The following is a 27,011-nucleotide window of genomic DNA, read 5'->3' as shown; positions in this document are numbered from 1 at the left end:
AAAAGTTATTTTGTTTTTCATCCCATATAAAGGAGGTCCAGCACACCACCACACAAAAACTGTGTAGCACAACCCAAAGGGCAGCACATGAAAATGCAGAATTATCTTGTGACATGGTACCTAAAACACCTTATCATCAAATCCTCACCTGAGTAAGTCAGCTATCTCACCTCAGCAAACTGGATCTCAAATTAAGTTTTAACTCACACACCCAGGCAAGACTGGGAAGGTTTCTCCTGTCCCAGGTCAAATAATCTGCTATGCAAGATTAAAGTGAGCATTAAAAAAAACCAAGCTAGTGCATGTGTGTTCCAGGGTCAGTGAGTATGCCAAAGGGGTCTCAGTGAAGAGTTGGGGTTTCTGAAGTGCAAATGTGTGGGTACACAGTTTGTGGTAACTGGGAGTGGGGCTGGGCCCAGCCTCATCCCCAGTGGGCACAGCTGTGAGCAGCAGGTGAGCAGCACTGACAGCAATGAGCCATGGAGTGCCCAGGGGCACTGACCAACCACCAAAGGGAACAGAGGGCACACAGGTGCAATGCATGAACCATGAGGGGGATAAAAGGCTGGGCTAAAGAACAAGAAGGGGGGCTGCTTTAAGCTTTCTGAAATTGTATGGTGATAGTTTGTGTGTTATGGCCCTCTCAGCTCCATCACAAATGCACAAACACATCCAGTATCCCTGCTCCTCACAGCACTGTGTCACCTGCCAGGCACATCCTTGCACAGAGCATGTTCTGGGCATCCTCACCAAATACACAGTTCCTCCTCCTCCTATTTCTCAGCTTTAGCAAACAACTGCAAGCTCAGAGGCTGAAACTATGTCTAAGCACAGTGAGTGGTACTTTCAGCCACTGCACTTAAGCTTCACAGGTATCCAAATATGTTTGTCTCAAGTGCTGCTACTGGCTGGAAGATGTAGAGCATGAAATAATGATCAGGTTTGTTATGGTTTTAATAAAAACAAAGCACCATCATGAAATACACATGTGCCTGCAGTGTTAAGTGTGGAGAGTGACTCATCATGATGTCATCTCCCAAAGTGTCAGGATTAAGATTTCACTACATCCAAGCACAGAAATTCCTGCAGAATGCTGCTCCCTTATCTAATTCATAGCTATATGCTCCTTGTATTAAGGGAACACAATAAACAGCTATTTAACCTGCAGGAAAAAAAGCCTTGATTAAGCAACCAATGAACAGTAAGAACATTTTTAAAGGGACTCTGATTTTAAAAAGAGTTACAATTTGTTCTACAATAATCCTCTACTTTTTATGTATTATAAAGTGCATCGCCTCTTAGAGAAATAAAATCTAATACTGTCATGAGTAATGCTGTAAAGGAAGAGGCTGTAGGCAATATTTATTTTCAGAATAAGCTTTGTGTGAATGAGTCTGGGATGAAATCTTCACCACACTAAGATCAGTGACAAGATCTTTGCTGACTTCAGTAGGGTTGGGATTCTGTCTCTCATAAGAGCTTCCACATAGAGTTTTCAGTACAAAGTGTCCAAGCTAGACTACTAACACTTAAACATGGCATTTTTATGGCTCAGTTATGGTCTTCACCTGACTTATGCAGAAAATTCTTTTCTCTCCCTATCTTCATACATTTGTTTGCTAAATATTCCCTTCCATAAGAAAAAAACCAAAAACATGGGCTGTTCACATTACAGTTCTGGAACCAACTGCTTTTAAATGCAAGAGAAGCTCAAGGTATGAAGCTAAGCAGAAGTTAGCACAGTAGATGTGAAACTTAAAGTCTTTCAAGGTCACGCTGAAATATTTACCTGCTTCTTCTCCTCCCAGCTAAGGTTTCCCTTGCTGAGTGTGTATGACAGTTTAGTTAGGGCTGCCTCTGGTGTCATATCACCTCCAGGAATTACTCCAGCATCAGCAAGAATCTGGATAAAAGGGAACAATGATTCTAATTAGAATAGCATTCAGAAATACCTGCACATACAGAAAAGGTGTTTGGAAGATGAGTAGCTACACAGAATGCAGTGTGCAGTCAAGCCTCCACTCTCTTGCTTCTCCTACTGCCACTGTAATTTTTGAGCTTTTAGTTATCATATACCAAGCAAATACTAGAGCAACCTGAATAAAGATGACTTTTACTTTAAATTCCTTTTCCTGCAATAGCACTGAAGAATTCCACCAAATGCTTGCCACGGTTGCTTACCATGCTAAAAGGGAAAGGTTACAGGTCTGTATCAGCTATCTGCAGAGTTGTCAGATTCCCTTTATTGAAAAGCTGCAGTTTCTCTGTTTTAACCCAGTGGCATTTTGAACACTGCCAAGTAGGCTGTTCTCACAGACATATTTACCATTCTTTTATGGGGCATTGCTTTGGATGAATTCCAGCACTACAGCGTGCTCACAGCAGGAGTGCTTTCAGATTCTTGCAGGCTGTGCTAGCAGTGTATGATTTAGAAGATACAACTAAAATATGTAATTTACACAGTTCTGACAAGAACAACTGAAAAAGATGACCTTTTAACTTATCTTTCTGGTAGCTAAAAAATAAAATGTCTGAACAACAGCAAAAAGAAGAAGGATCTTTGCTATGATCAGCAAGCCTTGTAAGTGTACAAGACAGCAAAGACAAAGGAGATTTCAGATCTCTTGTCATTAAACTGTACCTGGGCAAATCACAGATCACCTTCTTTGCCATAATGTGATGCCTCACAGTAAAGCATCATGAACTAGGTTCTTTGCACTGCATTTTCCTTTGAAATACCTTGTATACAAGCTTCAGCTTCAAAACTTGTTGTGGCTTAACTAATATTTTCAGCAAGATACAGAGCCTAATAAGCTCATTAACCACCTCTGGGAGACCCAGAGTAACATTTTTTTAAACTCCCATGGGAAACCATATACAGAGAAGGTGAGAAATACCTTCTGTCCTGCAGAGCCAACCAAAGAGCAGTTAGGGCTTTTTCAGTGGGTTTGTGAAAGAGGAGGAGGAAGGGATTTCCCAGCTTCCTTCCTATACCTAAAGTCCCCTCAGTTACAAGTTTCTACTGTGTAGATGGATCAGAGGCTAGACATTCAGTTAATTAAAACAAACACTTCAAGGGAAGCCAGGGACTCAGCTGACCTACCTGACTAGCTCAAATGAGTCAAAACTGGCACAGCCATATGCAAAGACCTTTGAAATATTTCATTTAAAGAAAAATCAAAGTAAAATTAACATTACAGCAACTTTACAGCATTCACTCATGATACCTCCTCCACTGAGCAGTTCCTCATGAAAAGGAGAGGGTGGTGAAAGCACAAATATGAAGTAATTTTGTAGGACTTGCCTTGGTCAGTGTTCTCCTCACAAGATGTCAAGAAAACAAGGGCAGCCTCCAACAACTGATGCTGAAGCAACATAGAAAAAACTCCACACAAAAAATGGAAGCCAGAAGGGAACACATTCCTATACAGCCTTAAAGTGGTTCAGTAAAATGAGTAGAATCATTCAATTCAGCCTATCCAGAGTCTGGATCAGAGTGCAGAAAGCCATTTTAGGTGTCTACTTGGAGAATCTTATAACCAAAGCATAGGAAAGAGGTTTCCTTCTTCTTTCCATAAATTTTAGCAGTTTCAAGCAGAAGAGCACATAAAAGCTAGGGTTAATTTTCATTAATATAAATTTCAAATATAAATTTGGTGTCTTTTATTGACTTAACTGCTTTTTCCCTTCTGAGTGAGCTGTTCTATATAACCTATATATTCCTGCAGTATTTGCTACAAAGCACAAGATCTTTGCAAAATTCACTAATTCTCAAAACATCTCCATAAAGTTATGCAAAAGTTTTGCCAATATCCAAATAATTGCCCATATCAGAAAATAGCAAGTTTGGACACTAAGGAGGTATGAAGAAAGTCTTACAATATCCATTTGTATTGGATACTCAAAACAGTCCTTGTGCAAATATTATCTAAAGCTGTGTCAAAACCAAAGCTAAAAGAGGCAGGTTTCAGCACCAGACCAGGGTATTTAGGTTTGCCAGGCAGTCAAAGGAGAGGCTGGCTCTGCCAGACGGGTGGTTGCTCCCAACAAAACCAGGTGTCCAAGGCAGAGGGATGAGTCACCCTCTGGTAGTGCTTCTTGGCTATTTAATATCTGGTCCTTTTCTAAAGGCCAGTTAAACCAGCTTCCCTCACACTAATATATGCAGCACATATTCTTATACAGCTTTGTGCTCTTATTAGTCCCAGTGGTGTCGTGTTTTGGTACACAACTTGTGGTAGAAACACACTACAAAATTCCCTGAATATTAACAGCATGTACACAAAACCTACTTTAAGCCAGCCCTTGTGGGTTAAACAACTGATTTCCATTCTTCAATACAGACAATTCCTTAGACACTGTTCTGCAATCTCACCCTGAATTCAGTTGTACTTCCAGTCAAATAAAGAACTGGGATTTGGAATATTGCTTGCATCTACAGGCTTTCTTCATGCTCCTACATTGTAGCTAAGCAACTGTTATCCTATCAAATACTACTCTATTTGATCATCTGACCCCTAAGCTAGCTTTTAGCTCAATAGAATCCCTCTGAGAGAGATACTACAGATCTAATGCAAAGTATCCTGGAGTGCTGCACATGACAGGAGTGAGCAATCACTAATTTGGGATTTGAGCTGCCTGTTTTGACTATTCAGACCAGGAGTAACAGGATATTGTTTATAGATATGTGTTTAAATGCTTCCAGCTTAAGATTTTTCAGAGGTAGTTATTTTATGAGCAACAACTTTATAGTTAATAAACCTGGTTTTATAGGCTGGGACTAGTAGTGGGAGTTTAAAGCAAGTGTCAGTGGGATGTTTGTTTGGCACAGCAGTGGGGAATGAAGTGGTTGCACCCCTCACCTGGCCTGTAGCATAGACTGTTTTCACAGCCCCACGCAAGCACTGCGTGCAGTTCAGGATCACCACTTTGCGTTCGGCCGCTTTCCTCAGCTCCTCCAGCAGATCTTCTCTCTTGTCTGGGGCATTGCCACTGCCATAAGTTTCAAGTACTATGCCTTCAATGGGAGGCTGAAGAAATGCTCTGACCTGGTTAAAAACAAGACAGGGAACAGAGACAAAAGGTATGTTTAGGTTTTCCTTAAAATTTTCACATGTGGCAGAGCATTTTTAAAAGTGGTCTATTCCTGCTATAGTCTTACACACTCTCATGCCCTACAGTCTTCTTACACCCTTCTGTGCTTCCTTTTGCAAAAACTGAGACTGTAAAATAAGCTTTTTAAAAATGAGACTTTTCCTCTCTGGCTTCCTTTAAAGTTTCTGGAGGGTTAGATTTTAAAATAAACTGTTTTGTACAGTCATTAGCTGATGTGAAAAAAGATGCTATTGATCAAGTGCTATTAACAGGCTGTACTGTTGCACCACAGTTTGGTGCAACAAAAAGGTACAGTTACACTTATGAAATAAATGTTGAATTATTAACTGAGATTAGAACTCCAGACCCCTGCCCAGATTTTGTTTGCTTTAGCAAAGAGTTAAGGTAACCAATGTCTGCCTAAGAGACAATGTCTGCCAGAGACAATGTCAGACAACCAATGTCTGCCTAAAGGTTTCACCTTTCAGGAAAGAGCATTCTAACGAAACATGAAGTTTTTTAACCCCAAACCAAATTGATTTAACTTAGAGACACTTATATATTCTAGGCCAGTTAACACTGAAGTAGATATTGTGCCTTAGTGTAAGAGAATGCTGTCAGAGAATGCCTAGCAAAGTCCTTTTCCTAGAAAGATGTATTTTCAACAACCTGGATATTTCCTTGCTGATCACATATGGTAAATGCAATACACTGTAAACCCCCATGAGGCTAACTATGCAGTTGGTGTTTTATTGCAAATATACCACCCCTCTGTCTTTCCATCTGTTCATATTCACCTAAAAAGAATAGTGATATAATTGGGGAGTGCTGCTTAAACTACTGGATTCAATTTAAGAATGCAAGAGCCACAAAAGACCTGTCAATTTAATGGAATTAATATTAGACAAAAACTTAAAGACCAATTTACCTAAAATCACAGTCTGCAAAATAATTTCTAAAGGCAAAAAAATTGCACTTCTCATTTTCAGCAGCAAAATCCCACTTTTCATTTTCAGCTCTGTATGAATGCTGAGGGTCATGTGAACCATCAGTGTGAGACAAAATGAACCTTGAAAAAAAAACAGTTGTAGAAATAATCACACTCCACCCACCATATTGTCTATTCTTTGACAAGATATCTATTAATAGGCCTCAATATGTACCAGGATAATATTTTCCTAGTCACTGTAGCTTGCAGCTGTCTAGAAAACCACACTTGACCTATTTATGAGTCCTGATAAGAAATTAATTTTAAATTCCAGAGCCCAAGCAGTTTATAAAAAAGATATTTGAAAAGCTTTTATCATTTATGGCATATGGAAATAGTCTTTGAATGCCCTGATATTTCAAAAAAATGCTTATCAGAAGAAGACAGATTCTTTCCCTTCCCTCCAAACCCCAACCATTGCTCCAAACAATGCAGCTTTCCTACAAGTATTTGAGCATCACTTCAGCCATTTCCAAAGTGAAGTGGGGACACTTACAGCAGCAGCTGTGATTCCTGGGAAGATCCTCAGAAGTCCAACATTCCTGTTCATATTGGTGTGAACTCGGAATTTCTTTGTGGTGTTGGCTCTCCAAACCGTTTCCCAGTTTACTGTTAAGAGAAGGGGCCTTTTTAATTTAATATTAAGACATGCTATTAAGTACACTTGTAGTACTTGATTCTTACAACTCTGTTTTTAAAATTGTTCTTAGGCAGGGAATTCATGAAAGACAACACACTTTTTAAAGAGGAAATGAAGGCTCATTTAAGACAAAAGAATTAGGAGCTGGTCTGGCATAGGCATGATATTTACTTGTCATACAATGACCTGAACTTCACTGTTATGTAGTTGGCCTGATACAAGCCTGGATTCATGTTTGAAAAACAGACCTTGATCTTCTCAGATGTGAGAGATGACAAATGCAGTTACTGTTGCTGCTAATCACCTCCAGAGTTTATTAGGTAGTTATTAATGATTAAATAAAATAGCAAGGATTCAATTAACTCTGATTATACATTTAGAGCCAGAAGCCAGCTGTTTAACTAATAGTTTGTTTGTGTTGCATTATTAGAAGCCAAGTCATGCATTATTGATTTCAAAATTTTACTACTTCAGTGTAGGAGTGCAGCATTGGTAACACTGACGGCTCCTACAAGGCAGTGGAAGAGCTTTAACAAACAGCAGCCAACAGCTCAGAACATTGTGCCTCCATGAAGATAGATCATGCTGTAAAGCTGCCTGCTTTCCCTTCATGAGCTAAGCTTTTGAGATTTTGGAGAAACTCCCAAGCAGCAAGACAGATAAAAGATCTGCGTGCATAATACCGACTTGCTCTCAGCCATGCAGAGAGTTACTCACACCAATTACGGTTGCAATTTCTTGCAATCAGCAGACAGCCACTTCCAAAAAAAATATAAAAACCAAGAATAAATTTAAAAGCCTGAATTGAAGCCTGCTCTATTGCCACACTACCAGAGATACTAAAAACTATACAATCCATTAAGTCAGGACAAATAATAGCATTCTCCTATAAGACTCTATGAACTTTTCTTCCCTGTCAGCAACTAGTCTCTTCTTTCTAAAAACTGCCATAAGTCATTAACCAGGTCACAAGCAGTTGGCCTGGCATTTTTTTATCCATCCAGTCACACTTCAGCACATGGATTCCTACTGTTCTGGGAGTGAGAACAGAAATATAAACCATTTCTGCAGCTTCTTTCTTTCTGATAAGCTGTCCAGCATGATTCTGAAACCACCTGGCTTAGTAGCTATCCAAGTAGCTCTCAAAGGCCTCCAAGAGCTTTCCAGAACCATTTAGAGACCTGCAGGAGGAACCAGAGAAGTGCAGAGCCTGTGCATTTGTTCTGCATGAGGTTCATGGGCCTGGCTAAGCACATTCAACATGAGCACTGTGCTTTAAGAAGCAGCACGGTTTAGCAATAAATCCATTCCTTAAGCCTTCTAAAAATAGGTTAACTCTTTAAAAGCAGCCTCCTCTCTAAGAAGGGGTGGCAATAAAATTGTACCACAGCTTGCTTTTCTTTTATCCTCCATAAGGTAGGAGTCCCTGCCAAAACTTCACAAATGCATTCTACTACGTTTGGCAACTGTGAGCATCCCTGATGCCTGCAACCAACTTGAAGAATGAGTTGAGGAAACCTGCCTTGGCATGGAGCACTAACACACTGCCAAAAACAGAAGACCAAGGAAAGAGATCAGAGCACAGGTTCAGAAGTCAGACCTACACCAGGCCTATACCTGTACTCTTGGGAGTACACTCTACCAAATAACATCTCCAAGATAAATTTAATGCATGCAGACATAGTATAGTGATGTAATTCCAAATTATATTAAAAAGAAGATAAAGATTGCCCTTCCCCTGAGTTAACATTCACTTGGTCATGAACCTCGTCAGCCTACATAACGTGTTTGGTGCTGCAGACTCCACAGATGTCAGATTTCCATTTGCCAAACAAGTCTAAAAGGCAGAACTAAAAGCAAATGTGATGCAAGAGCCAAAGACAAACAAATATACATAGAATTCATCTCAGATTTACTCAGAACTGCTGTAAGTGAGGTAGACACTATACAGGGGAAAAAAGAAATTAGAACACACCCTTTGCATCCTCCATCCCAAAAGGAACAATATTTATTCCACATAGGTAAGTTCAAGCATCTTCATTGTACTGAATAAACCAGCTGTCTTGCTGTGTCATGTCACACAGCAATCTTCTTTTTTTGTTAAGTCAAAGAGCCCAAGAACATAAGAATAATTAACAGTTCTTAAGTAAGAAATTCATATACAAGCAAGTGAAATGCAAAAAGCTCTCTTGGTGTTCACAACTCTTTTTTATCTTATGGATAAGAGTGATTAATTAGGGATACTCAGTTTTGGCACAGCACAGAAAACTCTAACCTGCTCTGACTTGGGTGGCCTGTGCTTGTGAAGAGTTTAACTGATATACAGCACAGTGCATCATGTAGATGTGGATGCAAAAGTGAGGAACAAACACAAGCTAGCTACTGGTGTGGCACAGGAGAAAGAACATTTCTAAAGCAGTGTACATAACATAAAGAAGTAATGGCTATTTACACACTAAACTCATAATGGCTCTGGATAGATTGCTCTATTCAGGGAGACTGCATTCAAGATATAAAGGCCTTCTGTTTGCTCTTCCAAATCAAACCATCACATAAACAATAGTCTGATATTTCCAATCTCCCCCTCCATACCAAACACTGTAGCCTCTTATCCCGGGGTGACTTCATGATGGTTGTATCATACTGCCAAATTACTGCCAAAAATTACATCCTTATCTTATGCAGCTTTATTCACACACATACACAAAATATGGTGATTGGGTTAGTGCAAGAAAAAACCCAGCCTGACTTAAAATAAAAGTAACTCTACACAGATCAGAAAGCAGAAAATCCCCCTACTGTTAACACAGTGCAGGTTTCAACTTATAACAGGAGAGCAGCAACTCAGAGTGACACCTTCCTTAGGAGTGGCGACTGAATTCCAAGTTATGAAATCAAACAAGAAATACAGCTTTTCTTGATTGCAGAGCTGCAGACAAACAGCAGTGCCCTCCTCTCATCTCTCTCTGCAGGGCTATGGGTGAGCCCTGCCATTATATGAACTGCCCCAGTGATTCACAGCAGCAGCAGCTGAGGGGTGGGGAGCGCAGGCCAACCCATGGCTGCAAACTCCTGCAGGAGGCAAATGAGCACAGACCCCCTTTCTTGGCAGTTTGTGATAAAAAAGTCAACATATATCTTTGGGAATTAATATTTCAACTGACTGGTGTCATTGCAACAACCAAGATGCCTGCTTAGAAGGGAGCAGGGATAGGGACCAAAAGCACTCCAGTGAAGAGAGCTGGGATATGCCTTCATACATAAATGACCTGGGCTTTCTATATAAATAATCAACCAAGATACACACTGTGCCAGTGCCTAACAGCTTCTCTCTAATGAGATTTGTGGGTAGATGAGCCCAAAAGGGCCTTCTGACTGTGTGCTGCTGTGCCACATCTGCTCACACAATCCCACAGGCTCTGTCCCCTGCACAGGTTGTCTTTCATTGGATGGTCCCACACATGTGCACCACTCCAGAAGTTATATGCACGTGGGATGAAATAATTCCAGCCACAGAAACAAAGCAAGTTTCATGTGTGCTTCATTAGAACAATCAAGAATAAAGCAATCAATTACAAAATATACTGAGAATCTTTACAGATCTCAAGAGAAATAGTCTTCCTTGTCTCTCCTGTTTTTAAAATATGGGAGAAATCAGGTAATGTATTTTATCTAATAAGCTTGGATATTTTAGAAATATTTCTTATTATTTCCATACTGTCCATTTCATACAGAGATTTCTGATTCTGCTGCAGAAGTATTTCCCATCAGCACTGGGTTTCTTACTCAGGAGTGGGCTAGAATTTTTTCATTTTTTATTGGATTTTCCTGTGCTAAGTTGAAAGGCCTAAGGAAGTTGATACACTTGCTCATCTAGAACTGGGTAACACAACTCCTAGGCATTGCTAACACAGCTAAGGATCTGGGTGAGAACACAGCCAGTTACAGGATTAAACATCCACTGGGAGCCTCATCTAAAAAGGGAACAGGATAAGAAATGGATATCAGAAATGAAGCAGAGAACTAGAAGGGTAAGGGAGGGAAGAGGACTAAGCTTCTCCCTCTCCTCTCTAGCTCTGAAGTAGACTTTGTTGCCTTTATATGCTTTGCTGAGCCATGAACAGAATGTCTTATTCCTGTGCACCAACCCATGATCCCACTATGCTCCCCACTTCCTCACCCTCTCCCCTTCTGCTTCCCTGGAATTTTCATTCCTAGCTTTGTTAGAACCAGGGAGCCTGAGGAAGACTTTCTGCACATGGCCTACTCCTCCTGGCATCCTCAGGCTGCTCTCTATAAGGCTGAATCAGCCAGAGTCAGCCCTGTCTACAGGAGGATTAAGATATATTATATAAAGTCATTTGGAGAAAAAAAAAAAGTTAAAAGATGCTGGATTTGTTTGGCTTGTTTTTAAAAGCCCAAGTGCTTCCTTATCTCCATGAAAGCTTCATGCAAGGACTGTATAAGCAAACTCAAGGGAGACAGAGATGTTTCAAACAAATACTTTGGACAAAATAAAGCAGCACCAGTACATTGCCCTTACTATAAGCTATGTGCTTTCAAAATGAAACAATCCTTCAATAGTGACACCGTCATCTTGGATAAATGATGCTACTCTAACTGGGTAATCAACTGAGGCAAATAAAAATAGAGCCTATCACACCTTCAGTTTTTAAATCAGAAATCCCCACTGATCCCAATGAGGCATTTACTGAAAAGATAATGGGTCCCAATATGGGCCAAGGGAAGTGCTTAATAACGTTCTCATTTTTCTACTCTAGACAAGGAATCACAAAACAATTCATTCAAATCCAAGAGAGGAATAGCCTGCAATTTGCAGCTTGATTTCATTATTGATCAGTCAGTAAAGGGAATTTATTTATACCCTGTTTGATGCAGTTCATAAAAACGCAAGAAAGAAGATTCTCCCCAATTTACTGCAACAATCAACTGACAGCACTTCTGCTGATTTCAGAGACATCCTATTTGACACAGCACAACAGTGGCACACTCTCTGCCTGAGAGATGTCTTACAGGCAATTACAGTATTTCACAGGCTTCCTCAGTTTGTGTCTGGCTGTGGCAAACTTTGCACTTTGATCCTGAAATTTTGTTAAGTGACTCCCAGTCATTAGGTGGAAAGGAGAAGTTAATTTTTCCAGATTGCAGAGTGCCTTTCTCTAGAAGTATAATCCGTTCAGAATAGCACATTGCATGGACAAGGCTAGGTCTCCTACTGCCACTAATGGTACTTGGCTGAAGAATTCAGGAACTGTTCCCATTTTTTTTCTAATAATGGAGACTGTCACCAAGTCTACTCCTTTTTAATACCTATTCTATAGAAAAGAAGCTCACATGTTTTTAAAAACTGTACTTTAGTATGTTTGCTGGAAGCTCCTCATTTGCCCAAATTTGTCTCTCTTCTCCAAAGAAAGGGTGTCATTTATCCATGAACATTTAAAAACTTTGCAAATGGTACTGAAACCTTCAGGTAGTTTTCCCCCTTCTTAGGAAACAGACACATCAAAATTACAGGGAGCCTGAGTAAGTTTGGGGGGAAAAACCCTTTTTAGGTCTGCTGTTACCAGTGTGTTTGCAGTTCAGGCAGGTCCTAAATATCCAGTAAAACATCTTACACAATGACATGCAACAGAGAATCTGTAGAAGCTGGAAGTACTCTGCAATGACTTTTTTCCCCAATTTCAGAGCACAGCATGGTCATTAATGAGATGAAACTCTTTGTTCTTTCAGTCCAAACTCCCTCATTTTATCTTTGGAGCAAGCTTTTTTCTGACACAGGGGCAAACTTCCCTCTGGTTAATCTGGATCTTTACTCAAAGTCAGCCTAGCTCACATCTATATTCAACAGATAAATGCAGTTGAGTCACAAAGTCTCAGCCTTACTAATATTTAAAGAGGTTCAGAGCAGATGAAGTGAAGTCAAGCTAGAGGACTTTCAAAGATATTTGACTTTAAAAACGACGTTTCAACTACACAAGCACAGGTTCTTTTCAGCTACAGTTCTATTGCATGCAGCATAAATTACACGGCTTAAGAGATGATGTTGCTTACTTGTAATATCAACCTCAGCATTTGCAAGTGGAGGCAGGTTAGGTGAGGAAAAGGCATTGAAACTCCCAGCATCCACCTTAGTCACCCTATTTCCCCTGTACAGTTTATTATAAAAATACAGGCACACCTGCAAGACAAGTAAAGAAACAGGTCTATGAATAAGCCAGTAATTAAAAGATGCAGTAGATAAATACTGTAGTCCGTCCTTTATAAAGTGTTTTCTAAATCTTTAAAGCAACTCAGAGGCTAGTAGATGTTTACAAGTCTAACCCTTTCAAAAAGTGTTGGCACTTCTGTCACACATTGGTTTAAGAATTTAAGAATAAAATTAGGTTCAAGTTAAGAGCTAACTAGTTTCATAATGCTCTCATGAGGCTTACTCTAGGAGACAGCAAATTTGCCTGAGTTCACTTCAGAGATGGAGGAAAGAAATAGTGTGAGCTTTTTAATAAATTCATCAGTTATGTATAAATTCAGTGTCCAAAACATAACAAAAGGCCTGGTGAAAATGAGGATAACTTCCAAAAGCTACGACACATTATGTTCCTTCTCAAGTCTATTAAAGTTTGTCAATTTGAAGGAAAAGAGATACCTCAAAGCTGTTATCAGTTATGAAGATCTTGGCCAGTCAGCTGTTGCTGTTGTCTTCAAGAACTGGCTTTGGAAGCATGGCAGATGTAAAATAAGGTGTAACCTGCCCCATTTTCTCTCTGAGTTTTGAGCTGCACAGCACACACAGCATGGTACTGAGACTATGGAGGTACCTCCAGGTGTATCACTCTCAACACTTCCATCTTCAGGAACAGAGCTAGAAGACACTCCTACCAGTTCTATAGTGACTGGAGAAGTTCAAAGTAACATTCAGTTAAAAAACATACTTACAGGTATATTTCAGACTTGAGAGTCTTTCTGGATTGTGTGTGGGCAAACGGAATATGACCCATGTGAGAACAGCACGTGCTTTGCCATGCAAGCACTGTTACCTCAGTTGAAATCCATTCATCTTCCTGATTAAGTACAATTCCTTACTGCCTACCAGATATTTAGTGAGTGTTTGTGCCCTAGAGGGAGAAATGCAGCTTCTGAGATGGTCTTGCCAGCAAACAGACCTCAGGAATCACGAACTGCCCAGCCATCAGCAGCGCCCCCAGAAGGTTGTCTCGGCCGTCATTCTGCAGCTCATAAATGGGCACCTGAAGAGCACAGACTGGAATTACACCCTGGCCCTTATGTAAAGTCTACACAGCAGAAAAAATGAGTCCAACTTATGCAATACAAATACATGAATAATTTATGTAACAATGATTTATGACAAAAAAAGTTTTCCTTCTTCGCTCAAACTATTTTAGACTGCAGCAGATGGCGAGACTTCTCTCTCTGCTTAACAGAATTTTGTAATTTAAGTGCTTAAAAAGTAATACAGAGATTTTTCTAATGTGATTAAGAATATTAACACTGGTTCAAAAAAAAATATAAAAACTAGCAAGTAGGCATAGTTAAAAGTGACTGAGCATAGGAGAAGTGATGATAGAGAGAAAAAGCAACACCCCCAGAACATACAGAACTGTCACTATGGGCTTCACAACAGCTCTCTTGCACCATCTTTCCTCATAGCATAGCAAAACTGAGCCAGCAGGTTATTACTGACAGAAAAGGGCAAGATTAAAAACAGAAATTTAGTCTGCTGAGTGATGATTTCCATGCCTTTTCAGACTGCCTCTTTATTAAAAGAGAACGCTTCTTTCAGCAATTATTAAAAAAGAAAATCACATGCTCCCTTGCTGGATCATATGTCAGATAGATCTCCAAGCAATAAAACCAAAAAGAAAGCAAAACCTTGACTGATGTATCAGACTAGGCTGCTCCACGTCAAGACAGCAAGTGGGAGCCTACTCCTTCCTAGACTTTTGTATTTTGACTTCAAATAGACCACATGTGAAAGGGAAGTTATGAGATTGGGGAGGGGAATTTTACAATGTGATGTTTCATCTTTCCTTTGTGATTAGAGCAGTATTTTACACTCAAGCAAGCTATTCTAGTAAGACAACCCCTCCCCCTCAGACAATATGCAAAGGGCTGATCTCCAGCTAAGAGAATGAAAATTAATAAATGTTGCCTGTAGAGAAAAGGAAACAGACCATATTAGATGCCTTGTGGAACAGAAATGATCAAAAATGCATCTAATGATTTAAGTTTATTTTTTTAAATTATAAAGAATGCAACAATGAGTAGTGTATGTTGAGATAACAACTGATGAAGTGAAAAATACTAAGCTTCAGGGCTTTTAAAGAAAAGAAGACAGCCGACAATCAGTGGCCACCTGAGGCTGGAAAAATTCTTCTCACATAAACCGATTAATACACAATGGCCAATGACAGGCTCTTATGTTTTTCTCTGAAGCATCTGGCCCCAGCCATAATGAACTCCTGGTCTGATTTGGTACAGAGTTGTGAAGTCATTACTGATAAAATTATGGGGCAGATCCTCAGCTGGTGAACAATCATTTCTCACTCATTTCTGTCAGCATTGTGACCATCCTCCCTGGCCAGGGGCCTGGCCTGAACTGCTAAGCTGTACAGTGATAATCAGGATACAGCCAAGTTCTGCATATAAAAACCAAAAATGAGGATTCCTGCTTCAAGTTCAAATTAATTCCATTACCTGAGATCCTGTCAGAACAATAGTTTTGCCCAGGTTCTCACACATGAAGGACAGGGCTGAAGCTGTGTACGCCATGGTATCAGTACCGTGCAGGATCACAAAGCCATCGTACTTCTCATAGTGCTCCTGCAGGTGGAGAGACAATTTTCACACTCTTAAAGAAATGCCCTGGCACCAGCAGCTGAGGTACACAGGGCATGACTTTCATTGATTCAGGCAACAGCACAATGCCTTATAGGGTACTGCACACACAACTCCTCCTAAACTTACCTTGTTTCCAGTTTAAATACAATTAAGGGTTAATCGGACACTGAGCACTACAGCCAGTAATTCTGATTATGGAGCAGTCAAAGAGATTCTTCTGTGTATACATATTAATGCAGCCTTTTTAAACCAGAAGACTCCTAATTAAGAAAAGCTTAGCAATGGCTTTAAACAGGAATGTTAACATATGCAAATGAGGCGTATAGTCTGATGTCTTGTTGCCGCTTTTACTTTAGGGATTACACCATTTACAGGAACAGATTAGGCAAACCAGGCTATCATCATGTAGGGGACAAACCAATCCGTTTAATCCATGGCAGACAGGCAAACTACCAGTGTCAGAGTGCCCTCTTCTGATGGAAAACCATCCTTTCCACAGCAGAACCTGGGGGAGAGGCTTCTTGTTCATTAATGGACATTCACATGCTGGTTTTTGAGAATGCCCTTACGCTATCAGGCACATGCACCATCAAAATCAATTTTATAAAAACTTTAATCTACGTACAATTCCACACAAGAGGTGGGGTTTTTTTTAATGCAAAGCCATGAATTACACTGCTCATCTTCTGACAATAGTTATCTGCTGGCTTTAGAAGTAAAAGGAATTGGTTCAGTTACTTTAAGAATGGTGGACATAGCAAACACTGCAGGGAAAGACACTGATGTCTCTGATGTAACTTGGTAACATGGAAGGGATTGCACAGAACTCTAAGCAGATATATGATGTGCATGGGGAGGAAAAAAGAAGTTTAAACAAGATTTCTTTTTTATTGCACTCCTCATGTTACACTAGGCACACACACTTGGCACCTCCTGATAATAAGGTCATCTCAAACTAATTTGTGGGTTCCTACTTGTCCTTTTGCTATTTCTTCACTGATACTCATGTCTGTCTACCTGTTGCTACCTAGTGGAAGTTTCAGGGGGTTTCTGTTTATCTCTAACAACTGAGCCAAAACAACTGCCAGTGTTGCAAGGTCTTTCTGCAGGCCAAACTACAATGTGATGCAAAATCCATGCTGAGCCATTCACCAAGGCAGCAACAAGGTAAGGAGGCTTCAAGAATGGCCAAGAAATAGCCACCTGTTCTCTCTAAATCAAGTAGTTTCAGTCTTATGAACCTTATTAGATGTAAAAGAACATAGTTTGGTTTAAGGTTCATAATGGAAAAGATCAGGTTGTCAATTAAGGAGATATCCCACAGAAACATCTTGGAATGTTTTAGTCTGGAAAATCATCATCATGTTAGAGCTGTGGCAGGCAAGTGTCCAAGATGAACACAAAGTGGCAGTGTCTGTACACAACCTGGAGAGCTGAAAAGGGTTCCTTGTTTTTGCCTTCTCAGCAATTTTCATTTAGATTACACAAACTGGGCATACAAAGAACCTGTGTACAAGGAAAACAAACCACTATTTTTTGTAATAAAAACTAATATGCCAGTAAGGGAAAAAGGTAAATTCTCTCCTGATCAGCATGGAATTGCTGCCTTCTCTTGGCCCTGGGCTTTTCCCAGCTGCATCCCTGCATCCCTAGAGACTTTCCATGTACACACCAGCTCCAACTCTTGTTTTCCTGGGCAAGATGCATTTGATAGGACAAGCAACCTCCCACGTTTGGTGGTTCCAGGATGCTGAACCTTCAGCAGCATTTCCTGCATTATTGAACTGTTCAATGCATTGCTACAGCACAGTGGAAGAAGGGAATTTACACTATAAAGCTCATTATCACAGAGTGGGAGAGCAGTATCTTCCTAGCCCCACAGTTATTTATTTCTGTCAGCTATGTATGAATTCCTGGTGGGAAGCATTTGAAGTGTTTTGCAGTTTTGCTTTTTTTAAAAGCACACAGCTAAGTTCAGACAAGGGGCAGGAACACAGAAATGCTGATTTTTTTTTTTTATTTTTTTTTTTTTTAATTCTAGAGAAGGATGTAATGAGTTTATCTATTTATGCAGAAATATCTAGGGCTTTACACATTTCCTCTGTGGGAAACCCAACCATGGCAGCAATTTTTTCTACTGGTTGTAAAGCTAAAGCTAGTCCAGTCCATGTGTGCCCAGAGTAAGAAATCCATAAAGACATCAAATTATTTTCTATGTCAATAGCCAACTATTAAGCTATTTGAACACTCAAATGATGTGTAACTAACTAAGCAACCTTCAGCTAAGTTACCCACACCTAAGGATTTTATTCAACATTTTTGGACAGTGAATTTCAGTCAATGTTTTAGGACACATCAACCTACATATTCCACACCTTACTCAATCACAGCTGCAAATTTATTTTATTGTATGGAATTATGGCATGGCTCATCCTGGGAAGAATTATGTAACTTTAATGAATTTACAACATTTTCAAATGAAATAAAAATTCTGCAAACTTTGCAAGCACAGTACTTCTTACTTTGCAAGTCACTAATTAAGGTACTTTACACTTGAAGAAACAAATACATATGTATAGTGCTACTGAATTGTTTTATCTTCCTAAGTATACTAGATATACTGCTGGTTTTGTCTAAGTGAAAAATTAATTCTTATCCCACATCACTGTACCTCAAGTTTCTTTGCAATTTTGGCCCAGTCATCTGGTGTCATGTTGGAAGAATCAAGCAGTGGTGAGAGCTCAAGGATTGTGTAAAAAATTCTCTTGTTTTGCTTGGAGAGACTATGAAGAAAGAAAGAAGAAAGAGAATCAGAAAAAAAAAAAAACTTAGCACTAATATCAACTCATCACTTCTGATTTTTTCTTTAAATCAGTAGTTTTTACACTTTTCCTCCCCTAAATCTAGGTGAAAAACGTCCTAAATCTGGAAATTAAATTCCAAGTTTAGAAGCTCATGGCTTGATGTAGTTTAAAGCATAAATACTTAAATTTAATGTAATAATAAATACAACTTGGGAGGCAGACATGGGTGGTTTCTGGGCTGTGAGTGCACATTGCTGGGCATGTCCAGCCCCTCATCCACCAGCACCCCTGAGTCCCTCTGGGCAGGGCTGCTCTCCACCTGTTCATCCCAGCCTGGATGGACACCAGGGCTGCCCTGACCCAGGTGCAGCACCAGCACTTGGTCTGGTTAAACCTCATGGGATTCACATGGGCCCAGTTCTTGAGCTTGCCCAGGTCCCTCTGGATGGAATCCCAGTCCTCAGGTGTGTCAACAGCCCCTGTCATTAATGGAGATATTAAATAACACTGGTGCCAGTACAGACCCCTGAGAAATACCACTTGTCTCTGATGTCCATCATGACTCTGAGCCACTGAGCACCCCCTTCTGCCTGTAACCATCCAATCAATTCCTCATCCACTGAACAACCCACCCATCAAACTCATCTCTCTACCATTTAGAGAAGGATGTTGTTGGGGACAACATCAAAAGCTTCACAGGAAGTCCCAGTAAGCTGTGCTAGCTGAAATCACCTTCCTGTCCTCCATGTTCCTTAGCAGAGCTTCTAGAAAGATCTGTTTTGTGACTTTCCCTTCCCCTCCCAGAGGGGAGGCTGACAGATCAGTGGGTCCCATGATCTTCTTTTCTATCCTTTTTGAAGTTGGGTGTAGTATTTCCCTTTTTCAAGTCACCTGAGACTTCTAATAAAATCTGTAGACTCATTCCCCCTATGAAGCCTCTAAGCCTGCTGCATACAGCAGAGAGAGCATTTAAAAAATGTGTTTAAACTGACATCCTGTACCTATGAAGTCAGACTTCACATGAAAAACTGCCTTGCTGGATATCACATTTACACATGCTAAGAGTAGCTGTGGAAGTCAGCTGAAAATCTGTGACAAGAAAGCTCTCCTGAGAATGTGCTGTTTGAATAAAACATGACATCCTGATACCAGACACCAGCCCTGGCTTCAGCTTCTGATGCCTCTCTCTAAAAGGAGATCATGTCATTCCTCTTCCATTGACGTTACACGCCGATATACAAAGTTCACAAAATTTTCTCCCCTCAGGAAGTCACAATATTTCCCAACCACCTAGTTAAAATATCACTTGGCTAGCACAAAAGACAAGATGGCAAACTGCCACAACTAACCTCCAGAAACAACACTCAGCAGTGCCAGAAAAACAAGACAAGTTTAGTTTTTAAACCTCAGGTTTTTTATGTGAATGATTGTTTTAAGCTTTTCTGGTTTTCAGGGAAAGATGTGCCAAGAGAAGTATATTCAGGACTCATACAGGTATATTAGTCTAGTTTTGTTATGTTTCTAATCCCTTAAGTATTTCAAAGTTATTCAAGCACCATTCCATAATAGAGCTCAATTTTTCTTAGGGTAAGCATCATATTTAACACAAACTGTATATTCATATAAATACTACTGCACCCAGGTGTCCATTAGTTTTTTCCTTTACTCCTTTTCCTGCTATCTGCCTTTTAAGAGTAACCTTTTAAGAGGCTACTTTTAAAAGTTTTATAGAGACCTCAATATAAAGTAGAAAAAAAATCATAAACCTCTAATTTTCTATGAATATCCTGGTTTTCTTCATAAAGATTAATGAGTATCCATTTTTACTCATATAGAAAACGAGCTATGGCCCCATTTATTTTTGAACAGCTGTGTAAAATCATTGTTTGTGCAAAGTTAGCATGTTTACAGGGGTACAGTAATTCATCACAGTTAGGGAATATTTCATATTATCACACTGCCCTCTAAATAAAACCTATCAGCTTATTAACCACTGCCCAACAGTTAAGAAGCAGTACAGATTAATTATAAGCCTATTGCTTATTATCATAATGTTGCATAAATTTGGGAAAAACAATCAGCTTTTAGGGCTTTTAAAAACAGAAGGCTTGCAGAACTAAAGCATGAGGCCTATTCACAGATGCATTAATTACATGCTACTTTTTCAGACATATGCTGAAGATGATTCACATGGAGCTGTATATAGTTTTCATAGTTTATGTAGAATACTTGCGTGTTTGCACAGCAGCAAATTAATATTAAAAAAAATCCAGGAACAGACTGATAGACTGCCCAGAATGGTTACTTGTTGCCTAATGTAAGTTACTTCTCAAGCAGTTCTAAAGAACTTCACTGCAAATATACCCAAAAACATATTTTCCAGGATTAGACTGCCCAGAATGGTTACTAGTTCCCTAATTTATTTCTCAAGCAGTTCTAAGGAACTTCATTGCACATATATCCAAACACATATTTTCCATCACATCAAACATGGTGGACTTTTTTCTTTTAAACTAATACAAGCATTTTTGCTAATCTCATTACAGATCCTTCATGCCAAATGCCTAGAGATGTAATTACCTGCAAGAGAAGCAGACTCTTGCTGCCCCCTCAGTACTTACGGGAGCACCAGGGTGTTCTCGGGGAGCCCGTGGCCGCTGCTCAGCTTCGTTTCCCGCGCGTACGCCTCGTCGTGCAGCATCGGCATCGTTTTCAAACTGCTGACTAATTTATTGGCCTCAGGAGCAAGCCCTTCAAAACAGGGAATGAAGGAAGTGAATAAAGGAGCGGGGATGGAAGGAAGGGAGGGGCACACTGAGGAGGGAAGAAGACAAGTGACACAGCAGTTTGCCCGTCTTTCCAAATTAAACAGTCTACTGCCAGTTTAAAATTGTGAAAAATGAACATAACTAATAAATATTCATGCAGCTATTCTTCTCTTGACTTGAAATGGATAAATCCTTTATTTAAAAGAAATAATGTTTCAAATCTCCTCCACATCAAACATTTGTGCTTTTGCCTATTTTTCATTGTTGCTTGTCTGCAAATACCTCTCAGAAGCAGGGACAGGAAGCCAATTTGCAACTGTAGCAGAAAGCTACCATTCTCTTTCACATCTGCCATAGCTATTACTACTTAGTAATAGTAGTAAAAGCCTTAAAAAGCACCCAGTTGTGATATACACTAGGTACTTCCCACTAGCAGGTTCAGGACTGAACATCTGAACTGGCAAAAGGTAAAAAGGTGCCTAAACCTCTGAACAGAAAACACTGAAAGCACGGATGCATCTCAAACTCTGCTCTCCCTCTCCCTGCCTATGATGGGGTCTATCTGTGGCAGGGACCCTAAAACAGCTGCTGTTTAAAGTAGCCTCAGAACTGCTTAGTGTTTGGTGGACCTGCAGATGTCCTGGTTGCAAGCAGGTATTTCAAAGGGAATCTGCAAGTTGTTCTCTGTTAGCCAGTAAGGCACTAATGTTGTGATGTTAGAGTCCTCAGCATCACAGAACTGAGCTCACCTGTGAACCCAACCTGCAACTCCTCTCCCAATACCCTGTTTCAGGAATGACAGTGACAGTCCTGGCATCCAGAATCAGAAGCCACTCTGGTTTTCTGCAGTCTGACTTCTTGAGACGGTTTCCTTACAAGGAACATCCAACAGAGGTACTTCCTTCTGGACTTCAAGATTTTGCTGTCAAGTTCAGTTTAATCTCAGTGTTTTACATCACCTGTTTATATGGCAAGCAAACCATTAAACCTCATTATTCTACTTCTGTTAGTTCTAGTTATTTCTAATCTGAGGCCAGGGAATTCTCTCCTATTACCTAGTTCTGATCATTTAAACATGATTCTCATCCAAGTTAGCACCTCTAATTATTTTTGGTTCACCCTCAAACAGCATGGTTTATTTCAAATACCCAAACCCAGAGAATATTTTCAATAGTATTTCTAGCTTTTTCCATTTACTTTCCAAGCTGATGGAAAAATCCTTAAGAACTCCCTGATCTCCCTCCTGGCTTGCCTTAAATTAAGAAGGGGGCCTCTTCATAGCCAACTTCCTCACAGGACAGCAACAGCATTTGAGTGGATTTCTTTGGATTACTGCCAGAATACTTTGCTTTACAAATTATACTTAAAACACTGTCAAGCCTTGGATGTTTCATTCATTCAGCTATAATCCCTGCTTTTCCTATTGAGGATGTTCCTAGCTTAGTCACAAATGGCCACTTCTGCTGTGCCTGGGCATTGAGTCATTTTGGCTCAGAAATGCAGCCCAGTTTCAAGTGTTTCCTGGGTGTTTTCTGATTATTCTTCTCTTTGTCCAGTGTTCATCTTGCTCAGGATATTGACAGTGGATTAGACTGTTTATTTTTTGTATTTGTCACAGGAACTGGAGAGCTGATGTAAGCTAATGTTCTTTAATCCCTTCCCTATAAACAGCAATTCCTCATCTCTTAATCACAAATCTGTCAGGATTTTTCTGTAGTTGCTTGCACTGAATGTAAAAAAAAAAAAAACTTAAGGCATTCTGCAGATGTACCCAAGATGACCCACTTACAACCCAGACAGCCCCTCACATGCATCCACATCTAGCAGTGATTTCTGCTTTATTACAGCTTCAAGAAGCAAACAGGGGGGAACTCAAGTGCAATGGTTTTAAGAACACTTCTACTTTACTACACATGGAAAACAGCTTTTGTGAGCCAAGCTTGTTGACAAAGTATTTGAAGCAACTTCACCCCTGCAGAGAAGAGGCAGGCTGTGTGACTTGTCCAAATAGCTCTCACCACCTTCTGTCCTGTCCCTTGCCAGCTGGCCAGCCCTGGCATCACAGAGCAGGTGGACAAAGGCAGAAGGGCAAACAGGTACCTGTGGCCAAGGAGCACAATCAGGGTTTTGTCTCACCTACAGTCCAGGACTCTGCTTTTCACTCTGCTGCTGTAGATAGCACAGTTAGAGCTACCTGCCAAACAAGACATCCTGCAACCAGTGCTGCTGCAGAGAACAGGAAGCAAAAATATTAAAAATATTAATTGCAGCAGTTATGTTACTTGGAGCTTTCACAAGTGAGGTACAAAGATTTCAAAAAGGAAAAGGTTTGGACTACAGCAGCCAGTCCTTTGGCAATTTAGAATGTCTAAAAAAGACACATCAATAACTAAGCTACCTAAGTAGACTATTCCAAGATAGGTAATCTTTCTAAGGGTGTTTATCTTAGTTCTACTTGGATTTTTTGGGTTTTTTTTTCCTCATTACAGGTAAAAGCTAGGAAAGAGACCTAGGCCACATGCCCAAGGAAAAGATCTTCCTGAAGGCACCAGCACAAACTTGATGGAAAGATCACTATCACAGTAACCTCACTCTGGAGTGCAGTAAGGTTCTCTTCCTGAAATGAGCTAGTGATAAGCCAAAAGAAACTAATGTAGGAGGAAGTAAGTAGGAGTAAGAAGCTTTAAAAATGCACTGAAGTGGCTTGAGAGCAAAAAACATGAATACTGAGAGAGTCTGCACCTGAGTCTGGTTGTCATCCAAGTCACATAAACTGAAACAGACTATTCCTCCTCTGAAAATGACTCCTGGACAGGTAATGTAGGTGTGCAGAAATTCCAACAGGAATTTCCAAGATGTGCTGGAGTTGAACTACTTCACTATGCTTAAAGTAAAACACTTGTAGTTCTAGGAAGGGTTGTAAACAGGCACTTTCCATCCACTGATAAATAAAAGAAATGAGCATCTATTGTGTCTTCCCTTGAAGCATGCTGCCTTTCCCATGCCCTGTCAGCAGCTTCTCTCTGAACACTGAAGACTGCCAAATATTCTGAAAGAGGTACTCTGGCTGCTCTGCAGCTAGATGTGGGTATGAAAAGCAGGTCAGAACCCCCCCACAGGATGCAGCAAGTCAGCATCATTGGATCACAACTGTTGGATTGTTTGCACATGCTGTAATGATTGACACTTGTTAAGCAAAAGGAGAAAAAACAAGATGAGAAGAGGTTATGAAGTTCATTCATAAAAGAACGAGACACATGATTATAATTTATTCACTTAAAAGAGGAATTTAGAAAGCTGAGGCAATAAAAGTAGGAAATGGTTTCAGTATAAACAATGCAAACTGAGAAAGCATCAGCACATGGCTTTGAAATATGGACTTTTTTTTTACAACTTTGACAGATTAAAAACAAAGATGACAGCCATAAAAAACAAAGAACACCTTATAGCATCTTTACTACAATAATAAGGATCAGCCTATTGCCCTCTCCTGAGAAAAAAAGACATTTATTTGAAAAAAATCAAGTCTAGGAAGCTCCAAGGTGAAGCCCCAAGTGTTTTAATCCTACAACAAGAAGCAGAGACAGTATTTCAGCCAGGGGCACAAAACTCTGTAGTAGGGATCACAAGTACCTGTGCTTTTGAATCTAGGCAGACACAAGCTGTAGAAACCCTGGGATGCTCCACTGCCTTCCAAGTAAAGGAGGAAAGAAATTAAACAAGTATTCACCAAAATTGGACTGTTTCCCTCTCACTCCCACTCCTTGTGTTACCTTGTTTCCCTTTAATCCAACGCTGGCAAGCACATAGCCCTACAGCAAGTCAGACCTGACTGAAATCCATCTTTTCCCCAGACACACTAATGGGTTGATGTTTCTCTTATCCCTTGGGATCTGTGCCTACAGAGTGATGATCGAGGGATGCTCAGGTGCCACCCCAACCAGCTGCTGGACTGGGGGCCTGTGCAGGTGTCAGCTGAGTTTGGGCACCTACCTGATGACATTTAGGGGCACCTAAAAACACACAGCATATACCTGTAGGTACCTAAGAAGCCTTCAGATAAAATGCAGGTGTTATACTGACACATCTCAGTGTTCAGTTTTGGATGTAAACATTTTCCAGCTGCAGGGAGAGAGTTTGGCATATCTAGTTAGGCATATCAAATTTGGCACATCTATCAAGTCTCCTCCTCCCTCAGTGAGGTAAGCCAAGGCAGAATTCTTCAGTGATTTCATGAAAGAATCCAAGAGCTGGTGGGAGAGCAGCAGAAACCTGTCCCAGGACTGGCACTGCATCCGATCTCGCCCATCCTGACACCTGGCAGCTGCCACACTCGCATCCGCTGCGCCTGCCAGGTCACCACTGGAAAATCCTCGTCACGGCCGCCAGCTCCAGCGGCCCACGCTCTTCCCAGCAGGAATGCCAGGCACACGCTCTCTGGGCGGCCGGTGACAGTGGCTCATTTAGGGCTAAAAACAGCCTGCATGACTAGCACGACGAAATCGGTTTCATTTTCAGTGCGCAAGGTAGGGCAGAAAGGACTCACGCTGCAGGAAACACGTTGTCCTCTGCCAAAAGCCGCTGCCGCTCGCTGTGACGCTCACAAGGATGCCCATCAGCTGAGCGACCGGGTGATCCAGCGGATGGGAGCCGGGGATTACAGGGAGCCGCTCACAGCAGCGATGCTGCACCGCAAACCGCGCCGGGTCCCCGCGGTCGCATCCCCACAGCCAGCCCCGCTCCCCACAGCCAGACCCGCTCCCCACGGCCAGCCCCGCTCCCCACGGCCAGCCCCGGCCGCATCCCCACGGCCAGCCCGACACCCCCGCCGCCGGCCCTCACCCTTGACGTCCTGCACCATGCCGATGGTGCCGCCCGTGTTGATGACCAGCACCCGCGCCTCGGCCTTGGGGGTGGGGTCCGGGGAGCAGCCGCGGAGCTCCTGGGGTCGGGGCCCGGCCAGGGCTCTGCGCAGGGAGCGCGGCTGTCCCGCTGCCCCCTCCATCCCGCGTCGCAGGATCCGCTACCTCCCGGCCGCCCGGACAACGGGGAGTTTTAAGGGGCGGGATGGCAGGGGCGGGGCCGCTCCTTCCCGCTGCCCCGGGGGCGGGCAGAGCCGCCGTACCGGCCCGCCCGAGCGCGGGGAGCGCCCGTGAGGGGCCGCGGCCGTGAGGGGCAGCCCCGGCACCGCCCCCTGCACTTTGCGCTGCGGGCAGCGCCGGCCCGGGCGGACGGCAAAGCCCTTCATGCTTGAAGGAGAAGCCAAGAGCAGCCGCGCGTTCTGGGCCCAGGGAGGAGAGAGGGGACACGGGGCTCAGGGTCAGCTCGGCGAGAGCACCTGCCTCGTCCTCTTTTTCCTCATTTCCTCTTTTTCCTTCATGGGGAAGAAGGTGGGAACTCCTGCTTACCTGGCCTCAGACTCTGCCCACCCAGAGTCTCCCACACCAGGCAGCGAGGCAGCGGCAGCACCCCTGCCCCTCCATTCCAGCGTTCTAATCTGCACCCTCAGCTTCCATCCAGATGGATTCCTTTGAGGATCGGATAGGAAATCGGCTGTGAGGAGGCTGAAGTTGTTTTCGAGGAAATCTGATAAACCTGTTGTCATAAGATTTGTTATTACTGTTACAAGATTTGTTATTACTGTTGTTATAACTGTAAAGCATAATCAGCAAAGCAACTGGTTAAAACGCAACGAGCCAGTTCCTGGGGGCAGTAGCTGCTGGGAAGCTGCCTGAGCTGAGAAGTCGCTGCTGCTCAAGTACCTTGAAGCTAAACGTGTCCCTGAAGTGCCTGAGTTACCCAGTACGTCAAAGGAAGAACGTACTTCCTGTAGGAACATG

At 41.5% G+C, this 27,011-nt stretch overlaps 1 protein-coding gene across 3 annotated transcripts in view; it reads right to left on the bottom strand.

Moving 5' to 3' along the window:
- ASPG (asparaginase) overlaps positions 1-26,216 on the bottom strand; it is a 44,719-nt gene extending 18,503 nt beyond the window's left edge. For all 3 annotated transcript variants that reach the window (XR_009114610.1, XM_058026962.1, XM_058026964.1), the window contains exons 1-9: positions 26,014-26,216; positions 21,025-21,154; positions 18,271-18,382; positions 15,456-15,581; positions 13,904-13,987; positions 12,795-12,921; positions 6,579-6,691; positions 4,863-5,048; positions 1,790-1,903 (exon numbers count right to left, since the gene is read on the bottom strand). Coding sequence is in view for 2 of the 3 variants with exons in the window: in XM_058026962.1 (XP_057882945.1) it covers positions 1,790-1,903; positions 4,863-5,048; positions 6,579-6,691; positions 12,795-12,921; positions 13,904-13,987; positions 15,456-15,581; positions 18,271-18,382; positions 21,025-21,154; positions 26,014-26,176 (1,155 nt within the window). In the remaining variant the exon portion in view is untranslated. The remainder of the gene's footprint in view (positions 1-1,789; positions 1,904-4,862; positions 5,049-6,578; positions 6,692-12,794; positions 12,922-13,903; positions 13,988-15,455; positions 15,582-18,270; positions 18,383-21,024; positions 21,155-26,013) is intronic.
- Positions 26,217-27,011: the final 795 nt, after the last annotated feature.

This window comes from Melospiza georgiana, chromosome 6, assembly GCF_028018845.1.
Source record: "Melospiza georgiana isolate bMelGeo1 chromosome 6, bMelGeo1.pri, whole genome shotgun sequence".
Taxonomy (NCBI): Eukaryota; Metazoa; Chordata; class Aves; order Passeriformes; family Passerellidae; genus Melospiza; species Melospiza georgiana.
This window is presented reverse-complemented; position numbering and strand designations above follow the sequence as displayed.